The sequence below is a fragment of the Carcharodon carcharias genome, chromosome 14 (genome assembly GCF_017639515.1).
Source record: "Carcharodon carcharias isolate sCarCar2 chromosome 14, sCarCar2.pri, whole genome shotgun sequence".
Taxonomy (NCBI): Eukaryota; Metazoa; Chordata; class Chondrichthyes; order Lamniformes; family Lamnidae; genus Carcharodon; species Carcharodon carcharias.
The window spans coordinates 119,219,058-119,233,713 of NC_054480.1; the positions used below are offsets into that span (position 1 = coordinate 119,219,058).

General features: G+C 42.1%; 1 protein-coding gene across 2 annotated transcripts in view; it reads left to right on the top strand.

Annotated features, from left to right (window-relative positions):
• mllt1a (MLLT1 super elongation complex subunit a) overlaps positions 1-14,656 on the top strand; it is an 81,461-nt gene that overhangs the window by 35,505 nt on the left and 31,300 nt on the right. For both annotated transcript variants that reach the window (XR_005945177.1, XM_041205145.1), the window contains exon 3: positions 9,534-9,616. Coding sequence is in view for 1 of the 2 variants with exons in the window: in XM_041205145.1 (XP_041061079.1) it covers positions 9,534-9,616 (83 nt within the window). In the remaining variant the exon portion in view is untranslated. The remainder of the gene's footprint in view (positions 1-9,533; positions 9,617-14,656) is intronic.

Genomic DNA, 14,656 nt, shown 5'->3' on the forward strand with positions numbered 1-14,656 from the left:
CCATTACAAAAAGAATCATAAAGCAATCAAAGAGCATTAAAGAAGCTGAATTTACACAACGCTCAGTTTGCACGCTTAATGGGCTGTTTTCCTTTCTGCTTCCATTGACATTATCACAGACAGTACATTGCTTCCCCCCCAAAAAAGTGAGTGCTGTCTCATTTAGGATAGTAAGTTGACTCCAACATTTGACAAAGCTCCTTAAACATTGTGCAGAACGAACAGCTCACTCATAATTCCCGGTTAAAAGCAAAATACGGCGGATGCTGGAAATCTGAAACAAAAACAGAAATTGCTGTCAAACAGGTCTGTGGAGAGAGAAACAGCATTAACCTTTAGAGTCCGTATGACCCTTCTTCAGAACGAAAGAGAAGTAGAAATGTGATGAAATTTATACTATTTGAGGGGTGGAGCAGGTGAAGCTGAATGGGGGGAAGATGAGATTAACGAAGATGTCATGGACAAAAGGAGTGTAAAAGGGCTAAAAAAGATGTTGATACTGGCATAAAGGTAAGAAAGCAGAATGTGTTAATGGCAGAACACTCTGAAAGAACAACATGAACAAGTAACAGATGGCCCTTTTGGGGGTGGGGTGTGGGAGGGGGCAGTGGTGGGGAAAAAGGAAAGAAAGTGGGATCAAAAAGATGGGATAAAAAGAAGAATAAATGAATAAAAGTAAATAGATTAAAAAAAAATAAGATTTGAAAGAAGGGATTAAAAAAGGGGTGAAGATAGAGGAGAGAGTTCATGGTCTGAAGTTGTTGAACTCAATGTTAAGTCCAGTAGGCTGTAAAGTGCCCAACTGAAAGGGTCCCCCTTGTCCTCACTTGCCACCCCACCAACCTCCGCCTTCAAAGGATTATCCGTTGCCATTTCTGCCAACTCCAGCATGATGCCACCACCAAACACATCTCCCCCGTCCCTATGATGGTATCTCTCTGTTTTAAAGCTCCAATCCTAGAACTGATTGCACCAAAATGGTTGCCACTGATGCTATATTCTTTGGTGTTGCTCTCAGAAGAACAGAGTTCTCTTTAGGATGTTTCTTACAGTTACTAAATGGAATTTAGGCACAAGTAGCTTCTTCCATTGAAGATGGTCAAATGTCAAGGGCATATTTGGCCAAAAGTTGGCAACACACAAATCATTCAATTTTTTTAGAATAAGATTTCAGAAGAATGTCAAGGCCTTGGAGAAGGTGCAGAGGCAATTTACTGGAATGGTATGAAGGATGGGAAGAGTCGAGAGAAACTAGAATTTTTCTCCTTGGAGTAAGAAAGATTAAGGGCAAATTTGATATATGTTCAAAATCAGGATTGGTTTTGACTAGAGTAAATGAGGAGGAGGGTGGCAGAAGGGTTGGTACCAGAAGGCACAGATTTATGGTAATTGGCAACATAAGGAAATCTTTTTTTTAATGCTGCAAGTTGTTATGATCTGGAATGTGTGCCTAAAAGGTTAGCAAAAGCAGTTTCCATTATATGTCTCAAAATAGTATTGGATAAATATTTGAAGTGGAAAATTTTGCAGGATTACAGGCAAGGAGGAGGGGAATGAGATGAATTGGATGGCTCTTTGAAAGAGCCAGTACAGGCATGATGGTAAAAATGGTCTTCTGCACTGTATCATTTTGTAAAACCCATTTTCATTCTCCATACAATAAAAATTATGCTGTGATCTGAGGAGCAGTTCAGAGTGGATTTAGACAGTCATTTGAGACCTTTCACGTGCTCCCACCCCCGCAACCATCCAACAGCCTGCAGGTGATTCAGAACAGGTGGATTGCTAGACCAATTTTCCATTTTCACAGATGACTGCATCGTTCCCTCAAAGTGCTCACTGCAGGTTTCCCATGGCACATATCCATCTCTCTAAGTGTGTGTGTTGATGCAGATGAGTTAAGTTATCAGAATCTGTCCCTAAAATAGATCATACTTGCACAATTCACCAGTATTTAGCAGAGTTAAAAATCCCTCATTTCAGAAACCTCACGCAAGGATTTAATCAGGTTACACTAGAACAGAACCAAATCCATTGGGTAGAGCTAGTATTCTTCCTTTCTTTCGTGGGCTGAGTGTGTCGCTGTGAGTCATTTGTTTCCCATCCCTAATATTCCTTGAACTCAGTGGCTTGCTAGGCCATTTAGGAGGCCATATTGCTGTGTGCCTGGAGTCACATGTGTGCCAGATTTCCTTTCCTTAAGGGCATTAATTTGCCAGGTCGGTTTTTACAACAATCAACGATGGTCTCAGTAATGGAACTGTCTTTATAATTCTGGGTTTATTAATTGAACTTAAATTCCATGGGATTTGAACCCCCTATCCCCAGAGCTTTAGTCTGGGCCTCTGGATTACTAGTCCAGTGACATTACCACTAATCACTGTCTCCCCTTAGTTGACCAGAGGACCACATAACTGCAGTGGTTGTTAAAATGGACTTCAGTTTTGCTTTATTTCAGGTCTTCAGTTTTACTGTCTCTTGCATTGAAGCTGCAAGGGATAAGATTTATCATTTTGCACTTTCTGCTTTATAAAATGGGAATAGCTACATTTAGCATTGCTTGCACTGAATTTATGTCATTGTAGCTATTTTTTCATGAGATTAACTTTGAAAGCTCAATTATTGAATCTTCCTAATAATATGTAAAACAAAGATATATTTGCCTATTCTGATGGCTTAGTTAACATTGAAGATTCCATGATACTATTCATAGGCTATTGGTTGTAGCACAGAAGGAGGCCATTCAGCCCAGTCAATGCTGGCTGTCTCCAAGAGCAACTCAACTAGTCGCACTCCCCTGCCTGTCCCCCATAGCCACGCAGATTGTTCTGTTCAGATAATTATCCAATGCCCTTTTGAAAGCCATGATTATGCTTCACCACACTCTCTGGCAGTACACTCCAGATCTGAACCACTCACTGTTCACAGAAGCTTTCCCTCATGTTGCCATTGGTTCTTTTGCCATTCACCTTAGCTACGTGTCCTCTGGTTCTCGATCCGTCTGCTAACGGGAATGGTTTCTCCCTATCTGCTATGTCCAGATGCCCTCATGAAGTAAAGTTAGAGGAAGAGAAAGATTTGCAAACATTCATCCCTCAAACATTAATAAAAGCAGATTAGTTGCTTAATTGTCTCATTTACTGAGTGTTGTGGAACATTTCTGGGTAAAACATGGTTGATACATTGACATACATTACAATGGAGCTAATACACTGTATATGAAATACTTTGGGATGTGTTCAGATTTTGTATAAATGCAAGCTCTTTTTAAGTTGAGAATTTGTTATAAGTTTTTGCACAAGCTTTAACAAAATTCACAAATGGTAGAAGGAATGGTGAATGGTAATGCGAAGAACCACTTAACAAACTATAACTGAGCATAATACAGCAACAGCTCTTTCCTGTCACCTTCCAGCTTCCAGAGCTATGAAGCCCCATGTCCAAGAATGGGTCACCAACCTGCTGTGTAATGTTAGTGTCCTCTAGGCTATAGTCATGCCAGCGACGCACCACAGTGACTCCTTGATTACCACCGGCAGCACCCCTGCCTAGCCGCCCCCCCCAAACCACCGCCACCTGAGGTTACTGACAGTGTTTTGTGGCAATGTGAAGAAGAGTAACTGCAGCTGCATGGACTTTGCACCTCCCTTTTTAGCTTTACAGGCATGCTTTATAAGGCAGAATAAAAATCTATGGTCTCTACCATAATCAAAGTATTATCTGTCAAGATTGACAAATTTCTGTTCTGTCACAGCCTAAACTCATCTCCAGATGAGATGAGGTTTTCACTGCAAATACTAGTCCATACAATAAAAAATGGGAGAAAGGTGATGCTCCGGAAGTGTATGGTAAACACAAGCAGAAAAGGTTCAAGATGGTCAAAAGCCCAGATTATTTAAGCTTTATCCTTGGAAAAACACGATCAGTCATAGAACTAATAAAAGGTTATCAACTTCCATACATAGTCTGGTGCAACAATGAATGAGAGTTTTGTAAACAATATCTCACCTTTATCCTTGAAAGTGGAACTGTCATCTATCTGTGTGATTGGTCCAACATAATCACTTTGCTGGAATCTACAGGTACAGATGAGCAGCAGATCCTCAGTACAGTTCAAGAGCTTTGTGCCTTTAGACATAATATTCCAAACTATCACTCCTGCCAAAGATCAAAAATCTCCAATTGACATGGATAGTGGTGGACAGCTATTCACAAAAACTTTGCATGAGAGAGGTAGGCACTTGCGTGGTTGTGACTGCTTGCCTATTTGTAACTATGGCCTCATTTCAACCAGTAAAAATTGATCTGTTGTTGGACATACATCTCACTTGCCAATATATCCTTAGCGGGGCAAGGTGTTCATTTGCAAAGCTGTAATCTTGGGAAATGCATGATGGAATATTTACCTGGAATTGGATAATTTCCAAACTTGGCCTTACAACACATAAGGACAAAGAATGCTTTAGTAATCTAAATCAACATCAACAAACAAGGAGGACTTTTGGCCGCTCTGTCATATGATCCAACTAATACAGCGAAATGAATATCACAAGATAATATCCTTCACTTATTACTTAACAGGAGTGAGCATCATGTCAGGTATTCTTATCCAGGGTCCCTTATAAGTGTACGGGTTTCTTTAGGATGCTCATGGAAACAGGGGCCAATGGTAATAGAGGGATAAGGAACCCTTCACTGGGCATTTGTGAACATTCCTGATTTCTAGTCCATCCTGTTCTTAGCTCATGATACACTCAAGGAGTGGATATTCAACCAAAGGTAGTTCAAAAGAATTTTAGGATTAGGAAGTGTCCAGACAAATTAATTTCTCTTGCTAATCAAACATTCATATGTTTCAAATTGAAGACAGTACCACCACCAGCAGCAACAACAACTTGTACTTATATAGCATTTTTACTATGATAAAATGTCCCAACCTTACAGGGGTATTGCTAGACGGATTATAACACCAAACCATGAGTTATTAGGGCAGATGACCTGAAGCTTGATCAAAGAGATAGATTTTAAGGATTATCTTAAAAAAAAGAAATTGAGGTAGAGAGGGTGAGAGATATAGGTTGGGAATTCCAGAGCTTAGGGCCTAGACAACTGAATACACAGCCACCAATAGTGGAGCAATTAAAGTTGGGGATGGTCAAGAGGCCAGAATTAGTGGATTGCAGATACTTGAGGGCTGTGGGACCATGGAGAGCTTTTGAAACACGGAAGTTTTTTTAAAAAAAACCTCTTTACAGCCTGAGGAGGGATTTGAAAACAAATATGATAAAGCAAGGAAGACAAGAATACCACCGCTCTCCAGCCTGCACAGCTTCTCACTCTTGGATATGAAGATTCCTCAAGGAATTTTTTTAGTTACCTAGCATAATAATAGATGTGTACAAGGAACAAAAGTTGACCTGGTCACTCCCTATCAGTCTTAAACAATGGTCTTTCAACATCCAGGCAATGTGCAGGGACAAGAATCATTGCTTTGCATTAGAGATTGGCAACAAATTTTACAAAAATTAACCTGAAGATATTCACATTGATGGCTGGGCTATTTAAAGATGATAGACTCTCCTCCAACAACTTGCACTGTTGTCATTCGACGTGTTGATCAGTTCTCATGGAGCATCCACTAAATAAGGCCTAATGTAAAATGGAAAAAAGTCCCAAATAGTGATGTTCTTCACAAGCTGGAATACCTATAATTTGTTCAAAGTCACTTCATATTGAGTTCATGTTAAGAATATTTCAGTCTCGTTATTTCAGTGGCTCATTATGGGAGTGTTACTCAATATGCTGCTCTATGCAAGTTTATTTGGAACTTTCACTCAATTGGACTATCACAAGCTCTCATTTGGAACTTGAATTTATTTTTTTCAAAAGTTATTGTTTCCACCATTGCAGTAGGTGCTTTCAATTTTTTTTTGAGGAAAGCAATGTTTTGGCTTTGGAATTACCCAAACTCTCACTTGTTGTTTACCTGTATTATTTGGCTTTCTGACTAAGGTTGCTTCTTACAACTCACTCAGCATTGCACCCTGTGTTTATTTGGGCCAAGAGATTGTTTTATCCGCTGCCACATCCGTTGAAAGTGGGTTGTCATTTCCACTTATTCATGGACCCCAAGTTACTATTTCTTTTGTGCAAGTAATTTCAGAACTCTTGGTTATGTTTCTTGTCATGCAAAGATATGAAGCAATTCTGTTACCAAGCAACAGGTACTTAATTGTATGGTTGAGTGCATACCAGCTTGCAGGGAGGAAGCCCAAAGGGGAGATGAATAGTTATTCAGGCCATTCCATGGCTATGTTGTGCACGCTTTGATAGGTTCTGTAGAGTAGCTACATTGTGTATTCCTCAAAATCATACTAATCATCCTCATTTTGCTTTAACTGCTGCATACAATATGTTAGTAGTTTCTCCCTCACAAATTGTACAACTTTGGTATGATCCTGTGCTGTATGAAGGATGCTTAGTGAAGGAGAGGGTTTATGTATCTTACAGGAGTGTCTTCATTGTTGAATGATCTGCAACCTTCACACGTCATGATCCCATGGACCCATCCCGTTTAGCAACTTCAGGATATAGGTTTCAGGATTAGGGATTTGTAGTTAGCTCCAGATATTAAAGAATTGATGCCTTGCTGTAGGTTCTGAACCTTTCTTTAAATTGGGATTAGGAGACCACATGCAGCACCACCTGCTTGCGTCACTGTGGCAGCATTTTGATATGTATGTTAGGCATATTTCTATGCACTATTTCCCCAGACCCAGTCAACCTAATCTTTGCTCCTGTGGTGTTTGATGGATATAGAACATTTGAATAATTGAGAGGACTTTACAAGGTAGGTAATCTATTTTTAACTACGACCTTATTGCTGTTAAATATGTATTGACTTAAAGTTATTGGATCTCCTATTAACTTTCAAATAATTCTTAACTTGAACAATCTTTTACTTCTAAAACTGTGCTCTTGAACACTCATTTGTTATCTGCGGCATCTCCAAAGCACTCTTTAGCATATGGTAGCAAGTAGTTCAAAATATGTTACTCATCGCATGGTCTCGCGCTGAAGCAATGTTTGCAATTATTGAGTTTCTTTTTAAGTCTGTAGTTTATGGCTCAGTTTTTCTCAATAAATGTGTGGTCCTCAGGTCCCTCAAATTCTATTCCAGATAAGTGCCCTTCTCCACTCGCATCCACATGTTTTTTTTAACAGCCTCTTAAGAGGAAACTTGTCAAATGCCTTCCAAAATTCCAAGTAAACTACATCTACCATACTGTCCTCATCTACTAGCCTAATTGCCTCCTCCAAAAAAATTCCACTAGTTTTATTTTTCATAACCTCTTTCTTCTGAAAAGCATGTAGACTGCTCTTTATGACACTTGTACTTTCTAGGTGATCACTGGCAGCCTCTCTTATATTGTCTCATGTATTCTTACCTCTATAAGTGTTAGCCTTACTAGACGGTATTCATCTGCTTTGTGTATTTGAAAATTGAAAAAATATAGGTTATCATCCATTTCATGGTTATTATTCCAATGTCTGTGAACTCCTGAAAACATCAGTGCAACACCAATTCTCGCGAGTTCTAGGATCTAATCTATGTGGTCTAGATGTTCTGTAGACACTTAGTGCACCCAGCTTGTATATAACAATGACCTGGTTTTGATTCTTTACTAACTTCTGCATGTATTAAAGATCTTTTTTCCATATTTATTGTATCTGGGATTTGTCTGCAGTCCCCTTGTGAATACTTGATAAGAATCCATTTAAAACATCTGCTGTATCATCTATGACAGTTCTTTATAATTCGTTCCTTAACTTTTGACCCTTGTTAGACTTATAGAATTAAATCACTAGTGGGTTGTATGTAATCAAAACTATTTTGCAGCTCAACCTTGACTCAAGTCAGCCATTTTCCCCCTGCTTTCCCTCTCCTGCAATGTTGTATAACATTGGCAAAAGTATTCAGTGATTTCATTAACAGCAACATGCTCACAGCAGTGATGTTACTGCATCAAAGATGTGTTGCGATGTTACTGATTGTTATCTCTTTGTGTCAGTTGTAGAGGTACCTGTCTAAATGGGGAAGCGATGGCATAGTGGTATAGTCACTGGACCGGTAGGTAATCCAGAAACCCAGGGATAATGCTCTGGGGACCTGAGTTCGAATCCCACCACGGCAGATGGTGGAATTTGAATCCAATAACAACCTGGAATTAAAAAGTCTAAAGATGACTGTGAAACCATAAAAACCCATCTGGTTCACTAATGCCCATTAGGGAAGGAAATCTGCCACCCTTACCTGGTCTGGCCTACATGTTGACTCTTAAATGCCCTCTGAACAAGGGCAATTGGCCAATAAAGCCAGTGACGCCCACATCCCATGAATGAATTTTAAAAAAAAAATCACATTAAGGAAGCAACACTAGGTTTAATTTATTTTGGTATTTTTAGCACATTCATTAAATGTTTGGAATTTTGTTAAAACTAGTATGCTAAAAACAGTAGATTTAAGTTGCACAGCCGCTTGATGCTTCCATTGTGTTTTCCAAAGCATAGGACCCCTCGAAAATGCTAAAGATCTGCTTCATGGGATAAGATTTTATTTCTAATCAGTATGCCCCATACAACTTGGCATGTAGCAGAATTTAAGCTGCATGACATTGACAAGGGTAGCTGCACTGACTGATGCATTTTGTTTTGTTAAATGATGGTCATGATTTAAAAATACTGCAGTGAGACAGCATTCCACTGATCAGTGTTTGGGATCTCCCATAAAGTAAATTCTGCTGAGGGCAAATCCCCAAGGCAGCTCTCAAGAGGGAAGAAAAATAAGCCTGTCAATCACATTGGACCTTGGTGCACCTAGGGGTAGGTAGTTCAAGAGTCTCATTGGCTAACGAACAGTGCACAAAATTAGATAACCTAAAAGGCAAGGTGCAAGTAAAGTAGAGGGAAGAACCAATTCCCAAGGACTATAGATTCCTAGAGCTTGCTTGATTGGCTCGGGGAGTCGACAAAGAATTTTCCAGAATTTGTACTGAGACAAACTACTTTAATTTTGCCTGCCCCAGGGGTTGTCTTTATTGCGTTTGGTGAGGGTGGTCCATGAGGCTGACCATGGATTTTTCTTATTTCCCCTGCTCACCTTTGTTTTCATATGAACAGGCGTGATCATAAACAAGTGAGAAAGCTAAAAAGAAGGTTTGGAGATCGCTTCCTTCAAGGGGGAAGGAAACAAGACCAATGACTTATCTCTAAGGTTTCTTCAAAACTCACATGGCTGGTTTGTTGGCAGTGGCATGATGATTGTAGATAAACTGTAGAGAGGATGTTATCAGTGTGAATATTGCTACTGACATTTGTTTCAGCAGCTTAAATTACAAACAGAACAGTTTTCTTTCTCATTTTTAATGAAGCCTTCAGCATTGCTGTTGGGATGATAGACTTTTCTGCACTCCTTGTTGAATAACTAAAACAGAAAATGTCCTGCTTAATGTTTTTTGTTTCTTCCAATGTAGTTTGCAAGGAACCACCTTATAAAGTAGAAGAGTCTGGCTATGCTGGATTTATTATGCCAATTGATGTCTACTTCAAGAACAAGGTACTTCTGCCGCTTATATTAAACTTTCCTTTTAATAGAAAAAAGTAGAAAGGAAGAGAAAACAGCATGTCACTCATAACCTCGAATTGCTCTGTTTCCATCAGCTTGGGCTGATAAGTGGCAAGTAACATTCATACCACACAAGTGCCAGGCAATGGCCATCTCTGACAAGAGAGAATCTAACCATTGCCCATTGACATTCAATGGCATTACCATCACTGAATCCCCTACTGTCAGCATCCTGGGGGTTATCATTGACCAGGAATTGAACTGGGCCAGCCATATAAATACTGTGGCCACAAGAGCAGGTCAGAGGCTGGGAATTCTGTGGTGAGTAACTCACCTCATGACTTCCCAAAGTTTGTCCACCACCTACAAGGCACAAGTCAGGAGTGTGACGTTATACCCTCCCCTTGCCTGGATGAGTGCAGTTCCAACAATATTCAAGAAGCTGAACACCATCCAGTACAATCCACTTCATTGGTGCTCCACCTACCAACTTAAACATTCACTCCCTCCACCACCGATGCACAGTGGCAGCAGTGTGTACCATCTATGAGATGCACTGCAGCAACTCACCAAGGCTTCTTTGACAGCACCTTCCAAACCTGTGACCTCTACTGCCTAGAAGGACAAGGGCAGCAGATGCATGGGAGCACCACCACCAGCAAGTTCCCCTTCAAGTCACTCACCATCTTGACTTGGAGCTACATTGCTGTTCCTTCACTGTCATTGGGTCAAAATCCTAGGAGTCCCACCCTAACAGCACTGTGTGTGTACCTACAACATGGACTGCAGTGGTTCAAGAAGGCAGCTCACCACCACCTTCTGAAGGACAACTAGAGATGGGTGATAAATGTTGGCTTTGTCAACAATGCTGACATTCAGTGAACAAATGGGGAAAAAAAAAAACAGAATCTTGAGCCTGGCTGTGCTTCTTCTGATGAAGCATCATATCCAGAATGTGACCATGTATTTCTCTCTCAGATGCTGACTGACCATCTGATATATTTCCAGCATTTCCTGATATTTCAAATTTCTGCAGTGCAACAGGTTGGAATACAGTGGCATGGTTGGGGGCGGGGGGCGCTGCTGGTCTATTTTCCTGTGAGCCTTCAGCTCAGGGCTGCTAGACCCCTTCCCCAAAGGTACCTGAAAGCTCCCCAGCACTGTCAGACATGCCTACATACTATTTGACTCCTGTCCTCACATTCTGAAACTCCTCTTATGGTGCAGAGAAAGCCCTAGACCACAGTAGCAAGACCCTAGGATTGCTGCCAAACCAGAGACTCGAGAACAAACTTTAGGCTGCCATGTTAGTGCAGTACTGAGGGAGTGCTACACTGTTGGAGGTACTGTCTTTCAGATGAGATGTTAAACCAAGGTCCTGTGTTCTCCCTCAGATCCTATGTCATTGTTTTGAAGAAGAGCAGGGCTGTTCTCCTTGGTGTTCTGGCTGATATTTATCCAGCAATCAAAATCACTAAAACACATTATCTAAGCATTTTCATGCTGCTGTTTGTGAAAGCTTGCTGTGTGCAAATCCTGTGTGCAAATTTGCTGCTACATTTCGGCAGTGGCAACACACCATATATACTTTGTTGATCATAAAGCCCTTTGACATGTTCTGAAGTCAGAAATGGGTGCTATATAAATGCAAGTCTTTCTTTTGCAGACTTGGATGCTGCTTCTGGTGATCCCAGATTCTTACACCTGCTGCTGCAAAAAGGTGGAATTGAGACCACAACCAGATCAGCCATGATCTTATTGAAAGGCAGAGCAGGGTCAAATGGCCTACACCTGTTCCTAATTCCTATGTTCCTAATATCTTCAGTACTTCTCTCACTGTTTTCACAAGCCTGCACAGTCAGTGCAGTAGTACACCATGAGACATTTATGCCCAGTGGGTCAGGAAAGAGCAATGGAATGTGTCAGCAGGGTTTAACCTTCAGGCTGTGACCAATCTGCAGAACTGGCTCTGCACTCTTCCGCAATGTATGTGGGAAAGGACAACACAGCACCACCTAGTGGCTAGAGCCAGTTTACCTGCAAATGTGGACATAGAACGGAGAGGTTGACATAAAAAGTGTGGCAACAGGATGTGCATGTGCATAGATATAAGACTATTAATGAGATATCGACATATAGATTGGTAGTGAACTCTCTCTAGCATTGCCCATGATGAGTGACATTATGTTATTTTGTGAGCACATTATACTAAGTAATGCAGAGATAGTGGGGGCTAAATTGGATAGTCCCGCATTATCTCCCTGCCCAACCCGCCGAGAGGCCTGGAGGGATTGTGATGCGCTATTAATCTGTGCCGGTTTTTGAAATGAGGACAGCATGCCAATTTCTAGCTAACCACGATGTTCATCAACTTCACGCTAAAAGCAGGGGGCTCAAAATTGTAAATTCCTAGCACTTCTTAAAGCTAGCCTGCACCTCTTAAAGGGAAGGTGCATTGTGGCTGGTGCTGATGCTGGCTGTCATGCTGTCAGTGAACCTGACCTGGGAAACATTGAATAATAGCACAGGATTGGAGATCGTGGCTGCAAGGTTTTCAGATGTCGCAATGGAGGTCTTGGTGTAGGAGGTAGAAAGTAGGAGAGGTGTCCTTTGTCCACAGTTGGCCAGCGGGCCCTCCAGAGAGACACTGAAAAGGCCAGATTGCTGTCACGGGAAATATTTGGAGGCTAGCCCCAAAGACCTGCATGGAGTGCCAGAGAAGTTGAGTGAGACACTGCTCAATTCACCACACTCCCTTCACTCATTTACCCTCAATCTCCATCAGTCAGGACTCATTCAAATGACACTCAAATACTTCAACACATCCACACATCATAACTTGCACATTCCGGCAGCTACTCAACCACATAGGCAAACAGATTGTGCCAAACGACTACCAAAGCAAATTACTGCAGATGCTAGAAATGTGAAATAAAGCAGAAAATTCTAGAAATACTCAGCAGGCCAGGCAGCATCTGTGGAGACAGAAACAGTGAGTTCACATTTCAGGCCAATGACATTTCATTGCCATTCTGATTGTAGGTTTGTTGACCTGAAACATTAATTCTGTTTCTGTCGGCACAAATACTGCCTACCTGCTGAGTATCACCAGCATTTTCTGTATTTATTTCAGATCGCACGATGCAAACTGACACACTCTCTTCTCTCGCCGGATAAGGTGGTGCACAACCAGAGGCAGCAGGAACTAACCGGAGAGGGCAGCTGTGCCTGCATGTCCTAACTGCAATGGAGGAGACAATGCTGGTCATTTTTGGCATGCCATTGACGAGGGCATGGTTGGCACCTAATCAACTGAAGATGATGATACCCTCAAACCTAATTCTCTCTCTCGCATTCCACAATCTCTTCTGACTTATAAGTTGCAAATGGTGTAAGCATGCACCTCTTAACTTTCCCCACTCCCTCCCCTCACCACAGCTTTACTCTTGTGAGCTTCTCCCTTCACATACCCAAGAAGTGCAACATGTCCTGGCAGTGGAGGAACAGCAAGAAGACGGTGGTGATGAAGACACTCCAGCACTCGCTTTCACACTCATATAGCTCAGACACTGGCACCACATAATTTATATTATAGCCTAGAGGTGTCACACCGGGCATGAGTGGCCTGCAGCCAATACGGAGGACAAGGATAGTATAGATGCCAGCTTCCCAAAGGGCGAGGTTGCAGACTGGTTCTGCTGCACAGAACTCAGCTGAGACTTTGATAAAAAATGGTTACAGAAGAAGACACAAATAGAACCAGAAAATATTGGAAATGCTCAGCAACTCGGGCAGTATCTGTGAAGAGAAACAGAGTTGGCCTTTCATCAGAATTCGCCACAGATGCTGCCTGGGCCTGCCGATTATTTCCAGTATTTTCTGCTTTTATTTCAGATCACCAGCATCTGCAGTATTTTGCACATGTATAGAAGAAGGCTGACGGGTATTCCCAGTGAAATGCTTAGTGCAGTAAGAAGCCTGCCAGAAAGTCTGAATGAGCATGGAAGAAGCAGCCACCCAACTTGGCACAGGGCTGTGCACTGAGCTTGGGGCCCATCCTTTCCATCATGGAAGTGGCGGCCATCTCTAATAGTGCACTCATGGAGCCGCCCATGATGCAGCATCTGATGGCTGATGCCTCAGCTTCCATTGCAGCACAAACAGCTTCCACTACAAGTCTTGAATGTTGCAGTGACTGCTCAGACTGTGGTCATGCAAGCTCACATTTCTGCCATGCCAGTTCAGGCTGCTGCTACTGTGGCTGCAGGATACCAGTGTTGCACAGTGCCTCAGCTGTCCAGTGCGCTGTCGTTCCCCCGCAACAGGTTAGTAGGATTGCTGAGGTGATGCCTCAGGGGAGTGATAGTGGTTCAATGGAACATGAACCTGCTGACCTCTCAGGACAACAGCATTCATCCTCGCAGGGCTGCCACTCCTCCCAGTACCTGTTCGTCAGCCAGGCCAGATTGCTGCTGCTCACGCTGAGATGATGCAGTCCAAAGCTGGGCCTTCTAGGCCTAGAGCTGCTCATGTCATACTCCAAGGCCATTTGAGTCCCCCCACTGAAAGTTAGCAGCCTTCAGCCAACCATGCTGCAGCCACTGGGGTACCACAATGGAAGAGCAGTGGGACAGGCAAAAGCACACAGAAATCAGGCACTAAGGGAATGTACGGCAATGATTTAGTTTATGTTTGTTTTCAATATGGCATGATTTCATTTATAATTTTGATTCGGAGTGTTTGTTTTGTGGTGGTGTTTATTTTTACAAGAGCACAATGTGATGGTCAGTGACAGAGGGGAGGTTAAGAATGTGGGGCTGTTGGTGAATAGGGAATTGGGGTCACGTTTAGTGGTTTCGCACTCGAATTAGTTCTTGTGTAGCCTGGGCAGAAAGGGACTGTTTAGGCAGCCACCTCCCTTCCTTTTTCTCTTCCTCTTTCTCTTCCTCGACCTTTCCTTCCTCCCACTCTTTCTTCTATCAGCTTGCCCAGCTCTGCATGGCCTCTGCTCATTCTCCCAGTCATGCTGTA